The 25,587-nt window shown below is 54.9% G+C and overlaps 1 protein-coding gene across 1 annotated transcript; it reads left to right on the top strand.

Annotated features, from left to right (window-relative positions):
• The first annotated feature begins 10,684 nt into the window (after positions 1-10,684).
• Positions 10,685-19,874, top strand: LOC116859667 (ETS translocation variant 3-like). Its single transcript, XM_032845131.1, has 4 exons — positions 10,685-10,748; positions 10,858-11,095; positions 12,330-12,445; positions 17,451-19,874. The coding sequence occupies exons 1-4, from the start codon at positions 10,685-10,687 to the stop codon at positions 18,578-18,580; spliced, it is 1,548 nt and encodes a 515-aa protein (XP_032701022.1). The 3' UTR covers positions 18,581-19,874.
• The last annotated feature ends 5,713 nt before the right edge of the window (positions 19,875-25,587 follow it).

Raw genomic sequence — 25,587 nt, 5'->3', positions numbered from 1 at the left:
CACTGTGCTGTGGCTTCTGCTCTCCGTGTAATCCTGCCTTTCTGAAATGCCCTTCGTCCAGGCACTTACTTGATTACTTTCCGAGTATCTTAAGAGACCCAGGCTGGGTTGCCACCTAGACAAGTCTTCTCAGTGTCCCTCTGATTCCTATCTCGGTACGAGGCCTCTGGCCCTGCATGTATCTGTTAGGATGCTTGTGATTAGGGGTCACAGAACTCCCACATCTGAAGCAACTTGAACAACAGGGACTTACTGTCTCTTTACCAGAAGCCTGGAAGCGATGGTTCCGGAGCCGGCTCAGTGACGTTGGGGCTCTAAGTGAGCCTGTCCTATAGGCCCTGATGGCCTCCTTGTGACTTGATCACCTCTCTAAAGACCCTGTCTCCAAATAGGGTCCCATTCTGAGGACTGAGAGTTAGGACTTCAACCAAAGAAATGGGAGCACAGTTCCTTCATGACGGTGGGAGATGCAGCTTCGGAAATCCCTCTCTGGGAATCGCTCTTTTCAAGTGAACATCTTTGCCAGAACCCTTCCAGTAAATCTGCGGAGCGCGTTTGGGTAACATGCCCTTTTCCCAGATACAAGGGAAGCTGGAAAGTCATTTTCACTTTTAGAATGGGAAGAGAGTTCTGCCCTCCAGAAGGCAAGTGTCAGGGAGGGCTGGTGGGGGGGCTCGCGACGTCTGGCCCCGCGCCCGCGTTGTGTCAGGCTAATTGCTCCCGCATCCACCGCTCCCATGAGGTCCTCCGATCGCTGCGACAGAGGCCAGCAGGCCGGGCATGTGTGCACCCGCGATGACGAGCACACTTCACCGACGTGCTCAGCCAATACCTACTGAAGGAATGAACACACAGAACTTAACAAACTAGATGAACCTGCTCAGGTCACGTTTGATTACGACATTGAACTCTGGCTGTATGTTTGCCTTACGTTGTCTGTGGCTCACACCTTTGAATCACGGTAGGGAGCGTTGTTAATGGACTGTTTCCACGGTCAGGGGAAACCGAGCTCGTGAGCTTTGACCCTCCAAGTGTGGCATAGCGCGTGGCACAGAGTGTCTGCTGCTTGAATTGTTTGTGGAATGAATAATGAATAAATGAGTCATTAAAACACCAAACAACAATGGAACACCTACCTGATTGATCCGGTGAAGTACGCCACACTCGATCCTGGGATCATGAGTTCAGGGCCCACACTGGGCTTTAGAGATTACTGAAAAGAAAGAAAGAAGGGTGTGAAAAAATATTTTTATTTAAACTAAGGAGTTACCATGTTTTCCAGAAAACTGTCTTCCAGAACTGGGCATGCTCTCTGCTCTGTTGGTACTTGCCAAGACACTACATCCCCAGGTACTTATGCCACCTGCTTTCATGCTCTTCTGTTCTACTGATAAAGAACGGTCCTCGTGAACTTGGCGGGTAGGCCCACAGGGCTCGGAGCAACTTCATCTGAGCGGTGAGGCTACGCGAGTCCCCATGAGCCGTTTGAAGTGGTGCCTCGCTCTGGCGTTGCCGGCTGCAGGGAACGCGCCCGGAGTCCGCGCTGAGCGTGCGGGACACCGGAATGTCACTCTTGCTCCACAAAACCCCACGTCTGACCTTTTGCGTTCTGAAGAATAGGGAAGAGCCGAGCGCCTAACTAACGAATGGCCTTCACTGTGGGAGTCAGGGGCCGATTGGGTGGAGGTTCCCCAAATTCTGGCCTCCCCAACGTTGGAAAGCCGCTCGTGACTCTGTCTCACTGCTACTTCCCTCTCGGCCTCAAGGGGAAGGACTCAGGCAGCGACGGCGTGAAGTACACTGAGTAAATGGGGACCAGGGACACAAAGTTGCCCCAAGTAACTGGGCTCCCAGGGGCGATGCACTTCGGTACCACGAGACGCCTGTGCCGCCCGGAGCAGAGCCTCCTCCCGCCCCGGTGCCAACCCAGGGGACCCGTGCCTCCTTCACACACGGCTCAAGTAATGAGGTTCAATTAAAACGTTTGGGTTCAATTAGTGTTTCAGGCCATCAGGGGCAGTGGCAGGGCAAAATATTTTCCACGAGGAACTTGAGAGAAAGCAGCACCCTTGTGGACCAGACTGGCACGCAGGGACAGGAGAGGGCTTGGCCGCATGGCGTGGAAGTTAGACAAGACGCCACTTGCACACGCACGTAACTTTGAGCTCCTGCGATGCCTGGCCTCTGAGCCCAGGTGGTTTCCCAACAGTCAGAAGGAGGAGGTGCCTGCGAGGGTGTTTTCCTGCCAAGGTCTGAGTTTTTCTTCTTTCCTGAAAGTGGTGGCAGCCCGGATTTTTGCTGCAAAATCAAGACTTGTTGTTATAACGGTGGTGATTTTTTTTTTTTTTTGTGATGCCAATGAACCCGGTCTGAAGGCATTCATGCAAGAGCGCGAGCCCAGCCCATGTCAATAATCAATTGCTCAGAGAGAAATGCCTGGCACTACATGTGTCTAGAAGTTCCGCCTTCCGAACTGATGCCACGACAGGGTAGAGTTCCAGTTCCTTGGGCTGCCCAGCTCCCGTACCTGACCCCACTCCCCTCACCCTGAGGCCAGCGTGCTGAACAGCATTACCTTGATGTTGCTACTTCCCCCCGTGGCTTTAGCTCGGCGCCCGAGTCTCCCACACTGAGCACCCCGCTCTTCGGAAACCCATGACCTACAGCTCTGCTAACAGGCATCCCGCAGAGGAGAGGCCCCATACCTGACGACCCACTCCAAGTTCCTGCAACAACTTCTGAGCCAGTCAGGAAATGGTCAGTGGGGTTTAGAATGCTTTCACACTTGATGTTTTAATACATTCTGCAGAAGCTTTTTTAGTGTCTGCTCCAAGCAGAGTCTCTCTAGCAGTAAATCATTCAATACTATATTCCAGTAGATCAAGGTGACAGACAGGCTGGAACGGGTCACGGAGCCAAAGCAACCAAACCAAGCTGACAAGAATGAATATAATTAAAGTAAACTCTGGCCTTTAGATTTTGAAACTAAACAGAAGACCCGGATGGTTCTCATAACAAAACCAGAGGGTTTTGACTGACTGTTCCGTAGAACATTCTGGCCTCTGAAGCAGTCCATCCTATCCAAGGCCGTCTTGAGAGAGAGTAGCGGGCGGGGGCGGGGGTTAGGGGGGAGACCGAGAGTGTCCACACAAAGAAGGAATTAGCTTCATTAATGAGCCTGGCTCCGTGGAGGGTCAGCTTTAGTTACTGAAGTCACATGTGAAGAGGAAAGGAAGTAAGGATGTTTCTTCCAATAATTCCTGACAGAAGGCGTGGTCCTGGCCTTCAGAGAGATGACAGGTTGCCACACGGAAGAAAACTTCCATTTAATCCGCATAGCCCCGGTGCCCAGACTGGGAGTCATGGGTAGTTGCATCAGGATACATTTCAGCTCCATCAAAGGAAGAGCTTTCCACAGTCAGAGAGATCAAAACATTGAACTTGGATAAAAAAGGGAGAAGCAGGGAAGCCTGAGGGGCTCAGTGGGTTAAGCCTCTGCCTTCAGCTCAGGTCATGATCTCAGGGTCCTGGGATCAAGCCCGCATCAGGCTCTCTGCTAGGCAGGGAACCTGCTTCCTCCTCTCTCTCTGCCTGCCTTTCTGCCTACTTGTGATCTCCGTCTGTCAAATAAATAAATAACATCTTTTAAAAAAAACCTTGGGGTGTGGTAACTTTGTTTCTTTGCCTGGGTCATATGGACTTAAGCACCTTTATTATTGCTTCTCAACAAACATATAGATTTTCATATACTTTTTTGTGGGTATGACCTATTCAGTGAGAAACCTAGGTTGACTAGGTGTTAGGCAAAGCAGTGAGTACCTCGTCATGGTGAGGGTCCAAGGAGAGGCTGGTACACTTAGCAAGAGGATGGAAGAATGACCTCTGACCTTCAGTCCATCTCTAAGACTCTACACATCCGAAAATCCGTGGACGATTATTAAAGGGAAGCTTTTCTAAAATATTTTCAAGGCAATTGCCTTTTAATTAACTTGAGTTGAGGCCCCATTCGATCGATCGATCGCTATAATTATTCTGGGCGTTTGTTAGACTATGATCCCAGGGTCTATTACAGTGATAATCATGTTTGCTGGCCATCGTATGAGAATCAGATACGCAGTCCCTGACCTCTTCGGGTGACGAATGGTGCAGACAGTCATAAAGAACACAGAGCCAGAGCAGACACAAACAGTGAGCAAACACGAAAGACAGGGAAAAGTTCTATGCAGCAGACTGGTCAAGGTTTCAGGTCTTACCGGAGTGGGGTATAAACACACAAGGGCCTTGAAAAACATGCCCTAGGTGGGTCAAGATCAGGAGGAGGTAGCCCTCCTATCCAATTAACATCGTCAGGCTTCCTGGGAGAAGCAAGCTTTCAGAAATATATAGATGCTGGCAATCACATATGTGGCTAGGGGAACATTTTTTTCCTAGGCTGCCAGGAAAAAGAAAAAAAAAAAAGCCAAAATAGCTTAAGTGGCCATTTCCTCGTGGTTATCCTGCTCTCCTATTCCGTTCCCTTGTGATGTCTCACTACCCGCTCCCCTGAGTTGGGGGAACCGAGACCTGAAAACGGGAAATGAGAGGAAGGGGTATTCGTGGACCATGATGGATGTGGAATCAGGGAGAGTCCTTGAGTCCCCAGGTCGCTGCTAAACAAACAGACCGGCTCCACCTCTCCTGGCTGAGCTGGGCCTCCGGGCCAAGTTACTTCTGCTTTGGACTCATTTAACCTTTAATCTGGGGATCCCCACTCGTGTTACTGACATTAAGTCCTCCAACTTCACAACAACCTGAGGTTGAGGGGAAAAGTAAACCAAAACACAAAAGTCTTGTAATCTACTTGAGTCCAACGTGGTAAAATTCAAATAAATCCATAGTCAAAGTTTATATTCTCATAATTTATCTTCACATTACTGAAAGGAAACTGAGTCGCAAAGCAAGGAAATGAGTTGACTTCACGTATGCCCTTCAGTCTTTGATTTCATCCATATGAATAATGTTCTAAAGTTAGTGTATTTTTCTTTCTGTAAGTTCTTAACATGATCATTTTATGCATGGGGACACTGAGGCACGGAATGGTTAAAATGTCCTGTCTCAAGGTCCGCCTCAATACATATGCCTGGATGAGAAACTCAAGAGCCTGAATTCTCAAAGCAAATTCCTTTCTATCAGCTTCCTACCCACGTTGGAAACATTCAACTCCCTCAAGCTTTGCGAAATTAGGTGATAAAGGCTGTGAAGTTTGAGTTCTCGATACCAAGAACAGTGTGGGTCTGGGAGTAACGAGAGTAGCCATGACCGTTGAATTTCATAAAGAGTTTCACAGTTCACCAGCACTGCACTGCTGTTAATACACTCTGTCCCCATCAAGGACACCGATTGTGTCGCCCTTTCACAGATGAGGATGCTAGGACTCATTTAGCGGCTTGTCAGAGGACCCAGTTAGCAAAGGGTGGAACTGGGACTGAAACTCAGGTCTTCTGAATCCAAGTTCAATGAGAACACCCTCTGGGGGAAGAGGCCACCTGAATTTTACTGGTACACTGAGAGGAGATTAAGGGAGGTCTTGGCAGCACACCAGCTCGTGTGTTGGCAGAGAAGGAAATGATCATCAAGCATTTCAAACGATGACACAGGAAGGGCCTGAGCACCCAGGGATCCCCCAGAGCTCTAACCTCTGAGGGCCTGCAGGCTAAGACAAACACACCAAGAAGACCAAACATGTGCACGCCATATTGATGGTATGTGCCACAGTAGATGTGCCACGGTGACCAACCCCACGGGTAGAGAGGAAAGCATTTCTACCATACACGTGGCCAGGGAAGTTTGAGATGTGGAATATAAGTGCACAAATTAAAATGGGAGCGATAAAAGCAAGCAGGGCAAGGACGAAACACAGGCACACGCGCGCGCGCGCACACACACACCCAATCCAGGAAAGGTTTTCTGGAAGGAAAATAAACTTTGGTTCTTTTTCTTCTCTCTTTTTTAAAGTTTAGAAGCAATGGAGTAGCTGTGCTGTGCTGAGAGCAGAGTTGAGAGTGTGAGATTTGGAACAGAACTCATTCCCAGCATGTGGGACAATTGCAAAGATGGGTAGGAAGCAGGGCAGTGGGCAGTGGCACTGGCCAGAGAGGGCCTGGAGCAAATGGAAATTCAAGAGCAGTTACGACCTATCTTGACTCCTAGACTATGCCTCCGTGTTTGCACCGCATGCTTTCAGAAAGCTCGTGCTCTCTGTATTTCAGGGGCAAGAAGAAACTCCATGGTTGTGGAAGCCTGTCTAGAGCAGGTGAAGGCAGCAGGTGCCATAGGGAGGAAGTGAGGGGACAGGGACCTCGAGTGCACTGAGCAAGGAGCCCCTAACCATCCCAGTCTTTCCAGATTCTGCCACCACAGAGAAACTTACTTATCTGGACCCAGGAATTTTTTTTTTTTAAAGATTTTATTTATTTATTTATTTATTTATTTATTTATTTAACAGGCAGAGATCACAAGTAGGCAGAGAAGCAGGCAGAGAGAGGAGAAAGCAGGCTCCCTGCTGAGCAAGAGCCAGATGCGGGATGGGATCATGACCTGAGCCAAAGGCAGAGGCTTTAACGCACTGAGCCACCCAGGCGCCCCCGGACCCAGGAATTTTTAGGGAATTCCCAGTTTGCACAGTCAAACCCAAATCTGCCTGTTGAGTCTGAGGCCAGGGATTAGATTTTAATGTTAAAAAGCTGCATTGAGCTCTGCTGGGACATAAACATTACTTGGATACATCCATTCAGACTCCAGCCAGGCAGAGAAACCTGTTTGTCTCTGTTAACTGTTTACTTACTCAAGTCATCCTTTGTGACCCTAATTAGCCAGAGAAGCAGCAGCAGAGAACCACTAGGAGACCAGGGTAAGGATTTGCCAAGACTGCCTGGCTCTGGCTGCTGGCCCTCTGTACAACACAGGGTCCTTGGAGGCGAAGGGCTGGCTGTAACCACGACAATTGGAGCCCCAAGCCAAGGCTTAGCGATTTCAGACTTTCAGAGGAAGCTGTTCCTCATCACTGTGGTTTCTGAGTTGACTCAACCAGTAAGATTAAGGGCTTCTGTGATGATGAGTCTCAGGATTACTTTTGGTAATATCTGCTCATCTGCCCTGTTTACAACGGGCTCTTCTTTTACCCACTCTGCATGATTTAACATATTTAATACAACCACATGAGCAGGTACTATATGAACTGACACAGAGAGGTTAGGTTACTTAATGGGGGTCACACAGCTAGTACCTGAAGGCACTAGAATCCAACTACAATTTACATCGTTCAGCTAAACCCCAGTATTTTATTAAGCAATTTCCACCAAACATCAGATATTTAGGTAGAATATTTCCAGGCACTTGAAGAAAACACAAAGTACATATGACAGTTCCTACAAAGAGGTCATGGTATAGTCGCCCTATCAGCAATCCTCGCTAGGCCACTAGAATTTTGCTCCTTTTGGTCACCTGGGTCGTATCCTTTTCTAACTAGAGAAGACCTACATCCCGCCCACCTGAAGCTATTATCCTTTCTTTTTTAAACAAAAAAAAAAAGGACAACTTGAGGTCCAGAGGGGACCCACCTCCTAGTTAACCCATCACCAGCTACGGAAGGGCTCGGGGCACAGCCAAGCCCAGACGGAGGGGACGGATGGTGATGTCCCCCCGCTCTACCGCCCTCGGGAGGAAAAGGTGTAGGAGAGTTTGCTCTTCGTCCCCACCCGCCGGTCCTGCCGGGTTCCGTCCCGTTCTCCGCGTCTGCCCCTCTCGGCGCTCGCGCCCCTCTGCTGACCCTGCCGACCCCTCCTCCCCTTCCCGCCCCTGGTGGGCCCCGAGCCGGGGACCAAGGCCTGGCAGCTGCCGGCGGCCCTCCCCACGAACGAGCCTCGGGCCAGGCCCAGACCGCTCTGCACTAGACACTCGCGACCGCTCGCGCGGTAACGGGGCACAAGGAAAGGAAAGGGAGACGTTTCCCAGCCACTCGGGGAGAGGCGAGCCAGCGCTTGCCCCGGACACCCGGCCCGGAACCCGGCGCACGGGGACTCGGCGGGCGCAGCGCTCCGAACCCCGCGGGGTGGGCGGCAGGACTGCCCCGGGCCACGCTCCCCCCGCCCCCACCCGGCCGCGGGTCCCTAGGTCCCGCCGTCCGTCCGTCGGGGCCGCACCGCCCCCCGCGAGCGTGCGTGACGTGCCCCCGCGGCGTGACGCAGCGCGGCGCCCGACGGGAGGAGCGCAGGGGCGGGGCGGCGGAAGTCGGCGTCTGCGGCGAGGAGAGAGACGAGGACTGGGCTCCGCCCCAGCCCGGCCCCGCCCCTGGTCGTGGGCGGAAGTGACGACAGCGGCCGCGGAGGTCACTTCCTGCTAGGGTGGATGAGGAGGAGCCGGAGACGCAGCGGAGGAGACCGGAGCGAAGACGGGCCGCGCCGGGCAGAGGTGAGTCCCGGCCTCGTCGCCGGGCCGACCCTGGGCCTCGCGGGCTGCGTCCCCGGGGCCGGGCCGCCTACCGGCCTGGCCGGGCCGCCGGCGGCGCGGGGGCGACCAGGCCCCCTGTGTGTGAGGGGCGGCCGGGACCCGGGGCGCGTTCGTGCGGTGGCTTCGCGGGGCCCCGGGGCGAGGCCGGCCCGGCCGGAGGCAGGACGGAGGGAGGCTCCGGGGACCGGGACTCCGGGCAGCTCGCCGCCGCGGGGCAGCCGCAGCGCCGGCCTCGGCCCGCCTTGCCCTCCCGGGAACGGCCGCGAGCTGAGGAAGGGCGAGGGCCCGGGGGGGTTGCAGACTCGGGACGAGCGACCTCGCGGTGAATCTGTGGGCGGCGTGGACAGGCGCCTGCGGGCTCCTGCGAGGGGCGACCGGGGAGCCGGCGTGCGGGAGGAGGCTTCCTGGTCGAGTCCTTGCCGCGGCGGGGTCGGATCCCCGAGTCGTGCGCTTGGAGGGCGCTTCTGCGGCAGGACGGAGGCCCTGCTTTCCGACCGAGCCGTCCGGGACCCGGAGTCCGGGCGGCCTCCTGGGGAAGGGAGCGGCGTTTCCCTGCCCGGTTGTCGCGGAGATGGGGGCAGCGGCGGAGGAAGCTGCTGCCTCGGCGCCGGGTGATTGTGTCTTGTGTGTGTGACTGCGCGTGTGTTTGCGTCTGTTTTCTCCTTGCTCGGGGGTGTTTGTGTCGTCCTCACTGTTTCACGGACTCGCGGGTTATCTTCGTGGGGGGGTGGAAGCTCCAAGGATCCGGAGGAATCCGAGGTTAGATGAAATTTCCAAGGTTAGGAATTTGCCGCCACCCCACCCTGAGGCCGCCGAGGCTCCTGCATTCCGCCCGGGAGCGCTCTTGCTAATGTGGGTGCAGGGCCTGTCATCCACCCTGGGGGACCGAGAGCCGGGAGCTGCCCTCTCCGCCCGCCTCTCCCTCAGGCAGCTTCACCCCTCCCTCCGTTTTGTTGAAGGGTGGACGGATCGGTGCCTGCCTGCTGCTGGGCACGGGGTTCAGGGAGGAACTGAGTCTGGACGGTGCGTCCAGACAGCAGCAGGACTCCCTGCGCCTTTTGAACAGAGGTTCTCTGAAGCGCTCGCCTGCCTTCCTTCCCGTCAGAGGAGAAAGTGTAAAAATACTTCTGAGCGATGAGAGTAACTGCGTGTGTGTTTACTTCCTGTGTCCCACGGTGTTTCTCAAGGAGGAGGGGGTTCGTGTCTGGGAGGAGTTTTCCTTCTCCCGTAATTCGGCAAAGTAAATCAAAGTCAGATGTTTTCTGGAGTTGCAGTCAGACGGACTTGGGTTTTTCTACTCTTTTTTAAAACTGGTACATCTGGGTGAACTCAGGCCTGTGTGTCCTGGCATCGGGGTCTGTCTAGTGATAGAAGGAAAACTGCCGGCTTGTTTGGCCGCCTTTCCGGACCCGCTCACTGCGCCTTCCTTCCCTACATCTGAACGGCTGGTCAGGAGGAAGCAAGCAAAGACTGAGGACAGCGCTTGCGCTTTGTGGTTTGAAGTCAGGTGAGAGATAATGACGGCCTTTGCCGCTGATGACCTGAGGACCATCATTTGGTGGCTTGGGGATTAGCAGTCTGGAGGTGGCATATTTGAAAGAAAAAGGATTACATAAGGAAGGGAAGTTTGGGGAAAGGCTCTGCCGGAAGACCTTGGGAGGAGGATAAACAAATAGTACCTAAAGTAACTGATGCGGCTTGTGTCTCTCAGCAGGAGGGCGAAGATGAAAGCAGGCTGTAGCGTCGCGGAGAAGCCCGAAGGAGGTGGAGGTGAGCACCAGCGAATCCTCTCGCGTTCCTGGAATGTCCCTCGGGGCTTCCTTTTCTCTGTGCTCGGGCTCCGTTCACTAATGTCAGACCCGGACCAGACAGCCTCTTGCCCGGGTGGATGCTGCCACCCCAGCCGTAGGCTTGTGTCTTAGGATGTATGTCAGCGTGTCCGGCCACCACACCTTTATCCCGAGCCTTAGTGTCTCCTCCCTGTGACAGACACGGTTCCACCCTCAGGGACAAGGGGTTTTCAGCTCTATCTCCCGAAAACGTTACTGCGTCTTTCCTGTTTGTTTCTTTTGGAACGTTCCTGCCCTCGGGCAAGTAGGTGTGAGATTTAGGAACGCAGGAAAGAGCAAGAGGCTGGCGCACCTGTGTGCTGGTGTCCCGTGCTAGCAGCGCAGAGGGTCGCCACAGGAAGGGTGACATGTCCCTGCTTTCCTCTCCCTGTGGCGCTCGGCCGCGGCTGACCGAAGGCGTGTCTGTGGCACGTTTGCACAGCGCTCTCCAGATTCTGAGCATCGGGATATGAGGTCGGGGATACGGATACGTCTGAACCTAACTCCTGACTCCCCGCACCTTGCCCTTTTCACATTAAAGGGTATCCGTTCCCGGACTGGGCCTGCAAGGCCGAGGCGTCCCCGGGCTCCCGGCAGGTCCAGCTGTGGCATTTCATCCTGGAGCTGCTGCAGAAGGAGGAGTTCCGCCACGTCATCGCCTGGCAGCAGGGGGAGTACGGGGAGTTCGTCATCAAGGACCCCGACGAGGTGGCCCGCCTCTGGGGCCGCAGGAAGTGCAAACCCCAGATGAACTACGACAAGCTGAGCCGGGCCCTCCGGTGAGGGGCAGGATTCCCAAACCGGTGCTGTTAACAGATGGGAGGGAGCCTAAGGAGCTGGGTGGATGTTGGATGAAAAGGGTATCGGGCGGTAAGAGGCGCACTGTCTCCGTGAATCATGTGCGGCTTGGAAGTGGGAGTCGAGGAGCTGCTGAATCTGAGTGGCACGGGCCCCGGAGGAGAGGAGGCATATCTTTGGTTCTCTGTAGGAGGGAATTCCAGCGCGGTGGGCGCTGGGTCCTGACAGACAACCGGCTCTGCTCTGTGGTGGGCGAGCCCGTGTGGTGAAACACGGATTGGAGCTCATTTGTAATCCAGAAGATTAGTTGAGGCTTCCCTGTGGGAAGCCTGTTAGAATTTCTCTTCTTTCGGCTCTCCTGGAAGAAACTGGGAAAAGCGAAGCAAGCAGAGCACACGGGAGAGGGCTCCCTGAACGGCCCTGACCTTGCGGTTGGGGACCCACGCCTGTGAGCTCGGTTGTCCGTCTGCAGGTTGCTCTGACACGTCTAAAGATTAGCCACTTGAGCTTCTCTCAGGTTCTTAATTTTCCCCTTGCCAGTTTTTACCTTTCATAACCTCTTCGCCCTCAAGGGGCCAGAAGGCTGTGCGTAAGCGGTGCTACCGAGGAGATGCCGGGCCAGAGGCTGCAGGGCTGCCCAAGTCCCCTGCCTTTCTTCATTCTTAGTGACCTTGAATGTCAGAGCTGGGCAGCCACTGTGCTGGGGCCTCTCTCGCATCTTTGTGAAAGTGGAGCCGGCCAGGCTGCCTGCTGTCCTCCCCGTCGGGGTGTGTGGTTGTCGGACCTGCCGCCGCAAGACGGTCATGCGCTTCTTCATCTGCGCTTGGAGCTCAGCCTCCACACTGGCCGGATCAGGTCTCCCAAGAGACTTGTCTGCCCCCACCTGGGCCGGGCAATGACATACAGGGGAACAGGAAGGAAATGGACTATGGAACTGAAACTGTAGTGTGACAGAGGGAAAGGTGGTTGGGACTGGGAGAGCTGTTCAGGATCTTAAAGCGAGATCGCCTTGGTAAAGCTCCACCCAAGGACTTAGAGCTTCGTTTGAAAATTGAGTAAGTCTCCCAGCCCTGACCCGAAGGCCAGGCCGGTGAGAACGATAGTGATGTTTCCATGTCATGCCTAGAGCTGGAACTGTTGATCAGTGGTTACCTGTGTGTGTCAGAAATTGTCAGTAGTTAGAAGATCGAGTGACACCTCTTCCTGTTTCTACAGATACTATTACAACAAGAGGATCCTTCATAAAACAAAAGGGAAAAGGTTTACGTATAAATTTAACTTCAACAAGCTGGTGATGCCCAACTACCCATTCATCAACATTCGGTCGAGTGGTAAGAAGCAAACTCTTTCCGTTTGATATTCTGAGTTGATAAAAAAAGTTTAAAAGCCCAAGTCTAAGACCTGGCGCGTTAAAGGATTTGTAGAAAGACTGGAGTCGCGTGGATGGGCCCCACGGTCTTGCCCACGGTCTTGCCCACAGTCTTGCCGTGGTTTCTGTTTGTTCTGTGCGGGGAGTGACAGGCTCTGCTGATCAGAGAGATGTGTTGAGGTGTTTATTTGGTTCTCCTTCGTGCATATTATCTGTGTCTCCCAGATACTCTTCCTCTGTCGTCTTTAGGATTTACGTTCCGTAGGTTCCTGTTCGTCCTTCAGTCTAGAACTCAGTGTTAACGCCCTGCCCCACGGCTCTTTCGTAGACGAGAACCGGTTTCTACAAGCACTTCCGATTTTCTGTGAAACTATCAAGCTCTCCCTTATCAAGTGAATATCATCAAAACCACAGCATCCTTAATCACAGAAGGGGAGGTCTGTGTTTGCAGTGAGAAGCAGTGTCTTTGATCTGCCCCAGCACCTCAGAGAGTAAGATCCGGGGTTACTTGACCTTCTTTGCTCTCAAGTGCAGCAAGGCTTCCCGTCTGGGCTGCAGGCGCGTAGCTCTCCCTCACAGCTCCTCGCGGGGCTTCAGGGCGGCCTCTGTCCAGTCTCTCCGAAGGGGCTTGGTTGCTTTCATTTCAGAGTCAAGACCTCTCGCTCTCTAGGAAAGTAGTTGGTGTTTAACGAGTTTCTGACCCGTCCGTCAGTACTCCGTGGCCATGTGTGTTAAAGCCAAGGAAGCTGATGGTGCTGCGGTCGTCTGACTTCTCAGAGAAGAGTCGGAAGAAACTTGAAAAATCGGAGCAGGGTGTGGCCGAGGCTGTACTGCTGAGATCCACTGCGGATAGGTCACTAACTGCACACAACAAGTTAGGGCAGTTCGGGCTTGATGCTGCTATCGTCCAGTTCCGTCTCATCTCTCCTGTAGCCACGCCCTCCGGTCCCTGGGGCATGTGCTAAAAAAAAAAAGTGGTATTGGAATGCATCTAATTACAACCTGTTTTCTTGCCTGGTGCCTGAGAAGGAGGTGTTAGGAAATCAGACCTATTGTAGCCACTGGAATCCCGTTTCCTCTCGTTTTCACTCTTGCCCCTTTCCTGTGTAGTACCTAGAGGAATTGGGACTCGACGTGGATATACCAGCAATTCTGAGAACGTGCTGCTGTTCCATACCATTCACCCCTGCTCCCCACCAGAAAGGGCTTCGTTGCTTTGTTATTAGGTCTTTGACCCATTTTTGTCTGTTGAAAATCCGGAAGTCCGGCTCTTGGGCAGCCTGGAACAGGGCACACCCACCAGCCCTGGGGAGTAGTGTGCCCTTCCAGGGTGAGAAAATGAGGATCCTCACTCTGGGAAGACTCTGGTCTTCTAGCCTAATGGCAATGGCCTACCATAGCCTCATCTCCCTGAAAGCAGTGGGACCAGCATTGATCCTTAACAAAGCTCGAGACCCTAGTGGAATGAAGTCACAGGGAAGGGAGAGCCGTGTGCCTTTCGTTTAGGTACGTACTTGGTTGTTTACGTCCTGGGTATCCTGGGTATAGATAACGCCGGAGAGCGGGAGTCATTAGCTCATAAAGAAATTTGCCCAGAGGGGCCAAATGTTCCGGATTCAACTTTTACGGTGACAGGAAAGGTGACGTTTACTGAGCGTTTGTTTCACGGACGTACTTTTGCTTGGTGTTTTTGTGAGTGACCACCTTTAACTCTCCCAGCCTGCTGTAAAGCGTGTATCTCAATACTCACAGTTTACAAATGAGAAAATTACGGAGGACAGCGAAGTCCAAGACGGACACGGGCAGGTCGAGCACAGTTACCTGCTGAGCGGCTTCTCGGGAAACCGTTGCTGAGAGACTGAGCGAGAAATCCAGCTTGGGCTGAACAGTCCTGCGTTCTCGCCCGGACTGGGACGCCATCCTAAACACAAAAAGAAAAGATTATGGAGGAGGTCTTCTCTCGAGGAACTTCAGAACTAGCAGGAGAGATAAGATAGGTGAGCTTGAGCACATTTCCGAGTAGCCGTGTGGAATGTGGCGAGCTCTCTAGGCCGCCGAGGTCAGCGAGGTCCTGTCTGGGTGGCGGTGGTACCTGCCCAGGTGACCCAGAGGTCTGGAGTAAGAAGCAAAGTGAGCGCTCTCCCTCCCTCTCCACATCGACGACCTCCCCTCTGACAGTGCAGGGTAGAATGCTTGATATTTGGGTGGTGCGGGGAGTACTTCTGCGTGCAGTAGGTCGTCGTTACTCCTGAAAGCTATAAAATAATTACTCTGTACTTTTGAACATTTATTGTTCCTCATAAGAAGCTGTGGGAACATCCCGGGGAAATGAGGAGCAGACCCCAGCGGGCAGGGCGGGCGGGTTCAGGAGCGCTCACTCTGTGCCTCCCTACCCCGCCCCATGCGGTATTTCTGTCTTTTGGAAGACTTTAAACCCATAGAAAAATGGGGAAAAACAGAACTGTGAGCACCCACGTGTCCTCTGTAGATTCACTAATGATCGACACTGTTGCCACATATGTTTTTCCTCTTACACGTACTTTTTAAGTTATTTTGAGGTTAAGTTACAGACATGGTGACATTTGTCCCCTGGGTACTTGGCGTATCCCCCAGGTACAGGACATTCTCCTCCATGACCCCAGTAACGTTAATACACCTGGGAAATTGAACACGACTCTACGATTCTTGTCTCCAATACGGTGCATATTCCAATAGTATGTGCCTTTTACAGTGTTTGTTTTTAAAGTGTGATTATTGTGTAATAAAAAATTACTTGTCTTAACAAATACCTGACATGCACCTTGCCGTGTGCCAATACTGTTACCCTTTAAGTTTTCATAACATGAGGATTCGTCCTGTCGCTATCCCTTTTACAGATAAGGAAACGGAGGCACAGAAAAGTAAGCAAGGCGTTCCAGAGTCACACAGCTAAGAAACAGTAGAGCCAGGGTCTGAACCTAGGCAAGGGTCTTGTTATTTCCATTTTGCCAAAGGGGTCAAAAGCCATTTGGTCACGTGCCACGAAACAAGGTGCAGGAGCTGCGATTCTCACCCGGATGTGTCCGCTAGGCCGCTCCAGTTTCCCAGTGGCTCCTTGAAGGTCGTCTGCCTCCAGAGCTGTGGACGCAGGAAGCTTACTTGTCAAACAAAGCCTTGGATCTGTTGTCTCCGCATACCCCATGTGACAGTGGGGCGGCTGCACTGGGTCCGAGGCGAGGGTCCCGAGCGCCCCCGCCAGCATCGCTCCTCGGTCACACCTTCCCTAAGTTCGCGTGGAACGTGCCGTGTGTTCTCTGCTCTTCTTGCAAGTGTCCAGCGTACCTTACCCTGCGTAAAGAAGGGAGGACCCTCCGGTTTAAAAAGAAACAAAAGTAAATCGTTCGGGAGACAAGCCCTTCTCTGGCCTCTCGCCCCAACCGCGTTCTACTCCTGTAGTCCTTCAGCACACGTGGAAAGTGGTTTTTTGCTTTTCAGTAGATGAGCTCTTGACCTATATCCAGACCCAAGTGAATCAAACAGTAGCTGGAATTTTAGCTGCGGTTGTAGGCCGGAGGAGACAGACTTTGGGCCTGGGACCTTCTTGATGCCAGTCATATTACATGCAAGGTCAGGCACCAGCATTTCCTGATTGAGGGATTGGGTCATTGGCTTTAGGGGACAAAGAGCAGTTTCTGTGGAACTTCAGTTTGGGAAGTGCCACTCGGGCAGTGTCACTCGGTCGCATGTGCCTTGGAAGCCACAATGTCCACGACTGCCAAACCCAGGGTCCCGGCTGAGGATGGCCCGTTACTCAGAAACGGAGGGAGGCAGCTGATGGGGGCACTTCTCAGTCACGCCAGGCTTCACGCCCTGTTTTGTTTCTTCTTCTGGGTCACCGTACCCTCACTGGGGTTTCCTTATTTTTCCTTCTCCCTTATCTCTGCCCCAGAGTGTAAAAAGTCCTCGTGACATCACTTACGGAAGGGGCTCTGAGGCCTCTGGCGGCACACACCTTTCTTAGGCCTCGTTCAGAGAAGGACCTTTTGGGGGAGTGGAGAACCTGTGGGCCTCTGAATCGGACGTGTTTAGCGTGGTGTCGGTTTCTGCATTGAGGCGAGTTTTGGTTTTAGCAGGCTGACCCGGGAGAGGGCCTGGGGGTGGGGGGCGGTCCTGTACCGTCCCCCAGCCTGCTCGGGGCCTGAGTGGCAGTGCAAGCAGGATGGGAATGGAGATCGCTGCGTAGAATGCGTTAGAGAAAAACAGATTCAGAGAGGTCGAGAAATACTTGAATCCCTGTGGTGATTTTATATCAGAAACAGTATAAAGTCTTCCATGAGAACTCATCCTAACGAACATACGGCCTTTCCTTTCTTAATCTGCTTTTGTTCTTAAATCTGGTCTTGCCCGATTCCATCTATGTGAGGTCCAGAGTCTTTGGGCTTCTAATGCATCGCTTTCCGCACGCATCGTTTCCAGTGTGTGTGTTTGGTTTGCTTCTTGCTTGATAGATAAAACCAAAACTATGAAAATAAAAGGAGACCGTTCAGCGAGCTGAGAACTGCCGCAGGGGACCTACGCGCAGTGCTTAGAGCTGGAGGAGGGAAGGCTCCCGCGCCCGCCCGGCCGCTGCTTCGCCCCAACTAGGTGTTAACTACGAGCTGCTTCACGGCTCGTTGTGAACCGTAGCAGGTCCCCACCTTCGTGGAATCGATGTTCTCGAGTCCCGATGAACAATAAATGTTTGTCTCGGGCAGTAAAGGGTGAAGACAGGGTTGGCAAGGGCTAGGGAGGGATGGCAGCCGGCTCAAGTCACGGAAGCTGAGCTGTGCTCCCGGGAAGACGGGAAGCAGAGGGAGTCGGCGCGGCTGGAGTGTTGGCTTCCTGTCGTAACGAGATGGAAACATCTTGGGCTCACGTAGCATGAGGGACCGCGCTGACGACGCATGGCCAGTCCTCTAAAGCGGCCTTTGTCTTCTCCCCCATCACAGGTGTGGTTCCCCAGAGTGCGCCACCAGTGCCAACCGCCTCTTCCCGGTTCCATTTCCCACCTCTGGACCCCCATTCTCCACCGAGTGACGCGCAGCCGGGCCGGTTCTCCGTGAGCTCCCTCGCTGCCTCCGGCCAGGAGTCGAGCAATGGCGCGGATAGAACGGGGGAGCTTCCGGGGCTGGAGGACGGCTCAGCCGCCGACTGGCGCCGGGGCGTGGATCTCCTGTCCTCCCGGAGCGCTGTCGCAGGGGGGCTCGGCCATCCGAAACGCAAGCCTGACGTCGTGCTCCCTCTGTTCGGCAGGCCTGGGGTGTACCCTGACCCGCACAGCCCCTTCGCGGTCTCTCCGCTCCCCGGCCGCGGAGGTGTTCTGAGCGTCCCCATCTCACCGGCCCTCTCCCTGACCCCCACCGTCTTCTCCTACAGCCCGTCGCCCGGCCTCAGCCCCTTCACCAGCAGCAGCTGCTTCTCCTTCAACCCCGAGGAGATGAAGCGCTACCTGCACTCTCAGGCCTGCTCTGTGTTCAACTACCATCTGAGCCCCCGGACCTTTCCCCGCTACCCAGGACTCACGGTCCCGCCGCTGCAGTGCCAGCCGCATCCCGAGGAGTCCGCCCAGTTCTCCATCAAGCTGCAGCCGCCGCCCGCCGGGCGGAAGAACCGCGAGAGGGCGGAGAGCAGTGAGCCGTCCGGCCCCGGCACCGCGCCCGCCGTGGCTCCTGTCCCCCCAAGGGTTAAGGTGGAGCCGGTCTCCGACAAGGACCCCGAGAGTGTCCGGCCGTCGGGGCGAGAGGAGGAGCGCTCCCGCGAGGCGGGCGCTGTGCCGAGCAGGACCACAGAGGAGGAGAAGGGCGCCGTCTTTGCCCGCCCGGCCGCGCCGGTCTGGCCGCCCGGCCCCGCGAGCAGCCCGAGTGAAGAAGCCCTAGAGGTGACTGACGACAGCGAGGACAGGCCTGGCAGAGAGCCCAGCGCGCCTGAGAAGAAGGAAGACGCCCTCATGCCCCCCAAGCTCCGGCTGAAGCGGCGCTGGAATGGCGCCCCCGGAGCCCGAGAGCCGAGCAAGAGCGGCCGGGTCCTCTGGAGTGGGCCGGGGCCCCGGGGCCTGGCCACGGCCGCCGCCGACGCCTAGGACGGGAAGCGGCTCGGGAGCGGTTTCTCCCGTCATCAGACGCACACGTGGATTTATGTAGCGAGAGGTCAGGGTTGGGGGGAGGGAGGGAGGGAATGAGACTGGTTGGATCCTTGTAGGGGCATAGACTTGTATTTTTACGTCTGGGGCATGGGATGGGTGTCTTCTGTTGTAAATTAGGGGGGACGTGAGCACCCTCTTTCCTGGTGAGCAGCACCCGGGAAGGCTGGTGAACCGAAAGGAGGAAGCACCTTTGCTTCCTGGGGAGGAAGCTTCTTACACTTTCTGACGGACTGCCAGGGGGCCGAGGCGCCCTTGGTCCCGTTGCAGTTCAGGTTCCAGACTTCTTTCTTTTCTATTGTATTTATCTCTGAAAAGCCATTAATGAATTTCTTTTGCTCGGAGACCGAGGGAGAAGGGAGTAGGGCGCGGTGGGGAGGCTGAGCAGCGAGAGACCATTATACCAAGTGTGTCGCCTGAAATGCTTCTGTGTAGTTCCTTTGGGGGAGGAGTAAGGTAATCTCAGTCTTACTGGGAGGGGGGTGTTCACATGTTGCTTTTTTTTTCTTTCTTCCTTTGTTGTTGTTTGGCATTTTTTTTCCTTTCCTTCTCAGAAAACCAGCTGCAGGAAGCAGGAGCCGCGGTGCCAGTCCCGGGGGCTGGGAGGGCCGAGGCGCAGGGGGGCGGCGTGGGGGGCGGGCAGCCAGGCTGTGGGCCCCTCGCACGCGCCCCTCCTTCACCTGCTAAGAAGCCATGAGGACTCGTAAGCTCTCGTTCAGGGAAGAAAGAAGAGGGCGTGAGGAAGTAACCCGATGCCTTTAAAAACAGAACACGAAAATGATGGTCATTTTTCCTTTTCCATGTGGGTTCGGGGAGCCAGACCGCAGAGACTGAGGGAGTCCACCGAGCGGCCTGACCCTGGAGATGTCTGCGCTGCGTCTGGGTCTCTGACCGTGTCCCAAGTGAAGCCTTAACAATGAACACACTTTCGTCGCGTGCTACGGGTCAGTCAGCATAAACCTGTAAAGGGGACGGACAACTCTTAAGACAACCCAGGAATGTTGAAACGTGGTGACCTGTGGACTTGGGGTTCGGTGGTCCCCCTTGACTTCATGGGGCCGGGGAGCAGAAGGGCAGGATGGCGGGAGCTCGGGGCCGATGGAACCCCGAAGCGCAGAAGGTAGCTGGGGTGCGAGGGGATGTTTGTCGAGGCTGAAGGCGGAGTGGACGGAGACACGGAAGGTAGCCAGACGCCAGAGCCTGGTGGGAGTGAAGGAGCCGCGTCTGTCCCGCTGTGGTGGTGCCATCCCCGCCACGCCCACTTCCCTAGATTGTTCTCGTCCTCACGATCGACTCGATGGCACGGGAGACCAGTGCACAGGCAGGAGCGGTTTCTCCGTGGGACGGCCCCTCCCGTCAGCATGAAGGACTAGGAAGGTGGCGCTCTTGCGTGAAGCAGAAGGGGCGGCCCCGGGGGGCAGAGAAGCCATGGCCACTCGCCTGTGCGCGCACGTGACCACGCTGACGGTGCATGACCCGTCCGCACGTGCGGTCACGTGCACGCGGAGGTGGTGCCGAGGCCACTCGCGTCTGCCTGGCGTCAAGGAGGCGGCGAGAGGGGAGGGCTGTGTGGCCCACGGAGGCTAGAAGCGGGCCCGGGGGCGCCATCTAAGGGCTGGAGAGACCCCAACTCCGCCTTAGCCTAAGTAGACTCTGTACCCTGAGCAGCGTTCGGGGTTGTCTGTGAACGGGGTTGGGGACCTTTCTGAAAGGAGCCCACGCGTGCGGGGCGGGAAGCGGTCAGCCGGGGAGTGGGTTGACAGGTGGCTCGGGATGACGCGAGTCCGTCGTGCTGTTGTCTGGCAAGCGTCGTCCTTGTTCAGTTCAGATTCCAAATAGTGACTTGTTTCTCCCGAGGGAAGGGATCGGGAGCTCGGTCTCGTCCCAACTCGGGCTTTGGTCGGGCTGCAGAGGGCTCCCTGTTCAGGCTCCTTTGGGTTGGTTATGTTTTTGCCCATTTCTCTCTCTGCACCTCTTACCTCGGATCGGAAAGCAAGCCCGGGCGGGTGCGGGACGGCTCTCTGCTTGGCGTTGCCCAGTCTAACCAGGGAGGCTGGCTGGCTCCCCGCTCTGTCCGCGAGAGCAGAGGGCCGGCACGTGTCGGTACGAACTCAGGAATAGAAACTCGAGGCCTTTAAAATAAGAGGGAGAGAAATCCGCAGGCAGGCCTGGAAGCCCTGGAACCCAAGTGCCGGAACTAACTGCTAGATGCTGCTTCTGTTGGAAAAAGTCACTGCTTTTAACTTGAAAAACCACACTCGAAAAATGTTCAACTCCCATGAAAAATGTTTTCCGGCTTTAAGGAATTGGTTGGTGTTTTACTGTTTCCTTTGACTGGCCTTCCGCAGTGAGTCATTGGTTGATGTGCGCTGCACGCCGGGGCCGGGGTTGGGGGTCCTCCCGCAGCCAGACTTGGGCTTGCTCGGGAAGGGGACCGGGAATGTGGAAGTCATCGGCATTTCCTGGGGTAAAGGGGTCGCGGGTACTTTCTCACCCTGCCAGACCCGCTCCTGACAGCACCTGTCGCCAGTCGGGTGCAAAGCCAGGCCTTCCTCTCGTGCACGTTTCATCACTGTCCGGCAGCAGAAGGGAAAGGGGGGATAAAATCAGACCGTTTTCTACCCCGATTGTTTCCGAATTTCGCTGTGCCAAACGTGTAAAACTTTGCAGATACAAATCTTAAAATTTCATTAAGAACTTGTTCATGGAAACAGTTTGCTTTTACCATAGGAGAAAACGGATCTCTTGAGAACGTCCACTGCTGAGCTCCTTTTTTTTTTTTTAGGGACGGCTGGGGTGTCCCGTAAGCGACTCCCCAGGTCCCTTCACCCCAGTCTTCAGGCTGCACTGCATTAAGCCGGCTCTCCAGCTCGCGCAGGGACGCACTGCGCCCTGGTCCTCCGCGGGCCGCGAGGCGTTGGGAAGCATTAAATCACAGTCGAGTACACCACTTCTCACCAAGCGGGTAGTCAGTTGGCTGTTTGTCCCTCCTTTTTTATTTATTCCGTGATTATGTTTGTACTTTTTGTTTTGTAAAGAGTAATGGAACGTTTTAATTTTGCTTAAACATTGTTTCGATCCAGTCTTTCAAGAACTGTTCTATTTTCCACTTTGGGGGGTGGGGAGAGTTATCAGTTCATTTGGTTTCAATGCCTGGGCGTTGTTTGAGTCCTAAAATTGTGAGGCACGGATTTGTGAGTGAGACCTTCGCGTGTGACCCGGACGTCGCGAGTTGCCCGTGGCAGCGGAGGGAAGTGTGTACGTGTACATAGGTGTACGTAACCGACTCCATCGTGCAGTGCCTTTTAGACGTCCCACTTTCTATACAGTCTTCAGATTTTCGCATATATATTATATATATATATGATGTAATGTTATAGAGATATATGTATAATATACATATTTTTTCCAGGGGTATCTGATAGCTCTGTATTTTGTTATGGAAGTTGAAAGAAAAAAGTATTTTACCTCAGAAATTAAAGTTAAATAAAAAAATACTTTTAAGTAACGTCTGCAGGGCGTTGGTGGTGTTGACATGCTGCGCCAGGGCCGTCCTGTCCGAGAACTTGCCGAGCCTGTGCCCACCCACCCCACCCCACCCGCTTCGTCCTGTCGCACAGGGGGAGGCAGGTCTGATGGCTTCGGGGACTGTCTTATGCTGGCATTACCGGCCACTGCCAGAAAAGGGACAGCTGAAGCCAGGGACACCGGTGTGCAGGGGAAATTTCTATCTCGAGATTGTCCCGAGGATGAAGAGCGCATGGCACAGGGGCATCCACCTGGCCGGCTGGGTGGGACACACGGCTCTTGACCTCAGGGTGGTGAGTTCAAGCCCTGCATTGGGCATAGAGCTTACTTTAGAATTAAAATTTAAAAAAAAAAAAAAACAAAAAAAAACGCCTGACAAAACCAGACCCAGCAGGCCACACTTCGTCTGGTTCTGTTGGTAGGAAATGCCCAGAATAGGCAAGTCTGCTGAGACGGAGCCAAGGCCGGCGGTGGCCAAGGTGAGCGGGGCTGTCGACCCACGTGTCCTTGGAGGGATGGCAGTGTTGTGCAGCTCGTGCTGGCCGTCGCACAACTCGAACGTCACAGAAACCACTGAGTCACGGTTACTCCGAAAGGGCGAGTTCTGCGGTGTGTGAACTACAGCTCCGTGAAGGTGGTTTTGTGGAGCACGTGACAAGCCAGTACTAGGGAAGCCGGTGGGGGACGGGAATCTGGAGGGAACAGCAGGGGTCTTGCTGGGATGCTGAGCGTCCCACGTAGCCTGCAAAGGATGGTGCCAGGCTGAGTCCCCTCATTTCACCCCGAAGGTCCCCACGTATGTAGAATCCTAGCCGCGTGTTTAGTTTGACTCCTCTCGAAGGGGCTGTGAGTTTGGGTAGGCTCGGATCCCTGAGGGGCAAGGCTGGAGAGGCAAGCTAGGACAGGTCATGAAAGGTCTTAGGAGATGCCTGGGGAGGCCACATTTCACTCGGCTAGCAGTGGCTGTCCCCGGTGTTTTCCAGGAGTTTACCATTCTACCAGCCGGTGAGGAGCGTGGCCATCGGGGCCCTGGGGAACCACCCCGCCTGTCAAGATCGGGGCTTGGGAACCAGTGAAGTGACTGGTGGCGCCCCGGAACCCCCAAGGCGAGCTGGGAGTGAGCTCGGAAGCAGACCCTGTTGCCGGATCGCCTCCCACCGCTGGAAGCAGAAGCAGGCAGCTGGGTTAGGGACACAGCCCGGTGCAGGTTAGCGACGAGGCCCCAAGCGTCCGGTTCTGCCACCCTGTGCTGAGCCTTCAGCTCGCAGAATTGTGTGGAGGTGGTGGCGGCAACAGAGGGGAGGGGAGGGCGGGCCTCAGCCCTCAGGCACCTGGGTGGGGACTGGGGCCTTCGCCTTGGCTCTGGGTTACCTCCCTGTCGCACAGTCTGCGCTAGACATGGGCAGTGACCCCGCACCGGGCTGCCTGGTGTCCACAGGTTCCACTTCATGATGGCCGGCCGAGGCAGGGACTGTGCTTAGCCTGTGTGGCTTAGTCCATGAGGCGTCTGCCTCAGGCTCAGGTCACGATCCTTCGTGATCCGGGAGTCCCAGGATCGAGTCCCGTAATGGGCTCCCTGCTGAGCAGGGAGCCTGCTTCTCCCTCTGCCAGCACCCCGCCACCCCACTCATGCTCCCTCTCTCTCCCTTTCTCCCTCTCTCTCAATTAAATAAAAATCTTTTAAAAATAAAGGAGCACCTGGGTGGTTCAGTGGGTTATGCCTCTGCCTTCGACTCAGATCTTGATCTCGGGGTCCCGGGATCGAGTCCCACGTCGGGCTCTCTGCTCAGCGGGGAGCCTGCTTCCCCTTCTTTCTCTACCTGCTGCTCTGCCTACTTGTGATCTCTATCCATCAAATAAATAAATAAAATCTTTAAAAATAATAATAATTTTGGGACGCCTGGGTGGCTCAGTTGGTTAAGCGGCTGCCTTCGGCTCAGGTCATGATCCCAGCGTCCTGGGATCGAGTCCCACATCGAGCTCCTTGCTCGGCAGGGAGCCTGCTTCTCCCTCTGCCTCTGTCTGCCTCTCTGTCTGCCTGTGCTCGCTCACTCTCTCTCCCTCTGTCTCTGACAAATAAATAAAATCTTTAAAATAATAATAATTATTATTATTATTATTTAAAAATAAAGGGTGTGTGAGAAGGCAGCTGAAAAGCCGGAAGAAGACCTCCTGTCTAGACAGCCCCCAACCCAACACTCCTCCCTAGTCATGCTCCTGCGCCCTGCCCTGCCCACAGCTGGGTGTGCTGACGCCCTGAGGGAGGGAGATAGGCCAGGCTGGCCTTGCTCCCGCGGTCCCGCCCCCACCATTGTGGGGGCAGGGGAACAACCTCTCTGTGCCTCGACTTCCCTATTTTATGGGACTGTCGTGGGGATTAAATATGCACACAAAGCGCTTCGTACTCAAAATCATTTTTTTAAAGATTTATTTATTTGTGAGAGAGACCGCACGCGCTTGCAGGAGCAGGGGGAGGGGCAGGGGGCAGGAGCCCAGCACCGCCAGCGATCACGACCAGATCACGACCGGAGTCGCGATCAAGAGTCGCACGCTCCGCCGACTGAGCTGCCCAGGGGCCCCTCAAAATCATTTTTAAAAGTTTTACTTTTAAGTAATCTCCACACCCACCATGGGGCTCAGACTCACAACCCCGAGATCAAGCGTCGCACACGCACACTTCTCCGACTGTGCCAGCCAGGAGCCCCTCAGAGCTACTTTTTCAGCGAAGTGACTGGATGTTTCTGTCAACTTGGCTCCCGTGCTCTGCTGGGCTCTGTGCCCTCACATCCCTCTTCGGCCCCTCTCAAGAGCACAGAGATGCTCAGATCCTGATTTACAGAGGAGGGAAGTGAGGCCCCAAGTGGGTGACCCGTCCAGGTGGCTCAAACAGGCCTCCCGACTCTGAATCCCATGCTTTCCCCCAGCATTGCCCTCGGGTCTCTGAGGCAAGGGTGACGACGCCTCCAAGATTCAGAAATGCAGAATTGGGAGCAGGGGGCGCACCCCAGCCTTGGTGTCTCTCCGTCCAGTCTGGAGCCCAGGAGGGGAAGCTGGCCTCTGCAGCAGGCCCCAGGAGGGGTCCTGAGCTCTGGCCAGACCGGCTGCAGGGGCTGGGCTGCCTGCTGGCCGGGGAGGATCGCAGTAAAAGATCAGAGCCATCACCAGCGCCAATGAGCAGCCCCCCGGGTTCTCTGATCCCTGGGGCTCTGGGATCTGGGGGTGTGCTCAGACAACAACGGGGCGGCCTACAGCTCAAGCACCGGACGGAGCCTGGGAAGGGAAGGTCTAAGGCCAAGAAGCAGCAGGCCTCCGCCCCGTGGCACCACTCCTCGCCTCAGCTGGCAGCTGCTGGCCCAGCCCGACTTCAGTCCAAACCCTGGTCTCCAACAACCTTGGTCCCGGAGAGCTGAGGGCCACCA

This window comes from Lontra canadensis, unplaced genomic scaffold, assembly GCF_010015895.1.
Source record: "Lontra canadensis isolate GAN:19392208 unplaced genomic scaffold, GSC_riverotter_1.0 scaffold160, whole genome shotgun sequence".
NCBI lineage: Eukaryota > Metazoa > Chordata > Mammalia > Carnivora > Mustelidae > Lontra > Lontra canadensis.
This window is presented reverse-complemented; position numbering and strand designations above follow the sequence as displayed.

Excerpts from the sequence above, each read along its gene's own strand:
- LOC116859667 (XM_032845131.1), top strand. The coding sequence starts at position 10,685 with ATGTCCCTGCTTTCCTCTCCCTGTGGCGCTCGGCCGCGGCTGACCGAA. Across the intron at positions 11,096-12,329 it reads AAGCTGAGCCGGGCCCTCCG|ATACTATTACAACAAGAGGA; the intron begins GTGAGGGGCAGG and ends CTGTTTCTACAG. Across the intron at positions 12,446-17,450 it reads CATCAACATTCGGTCGAGTG|GTGTGGTTCCCCAGAGTGCG; the intron begins GTAAGAAGCAAA and ends CCCCCATCACAG.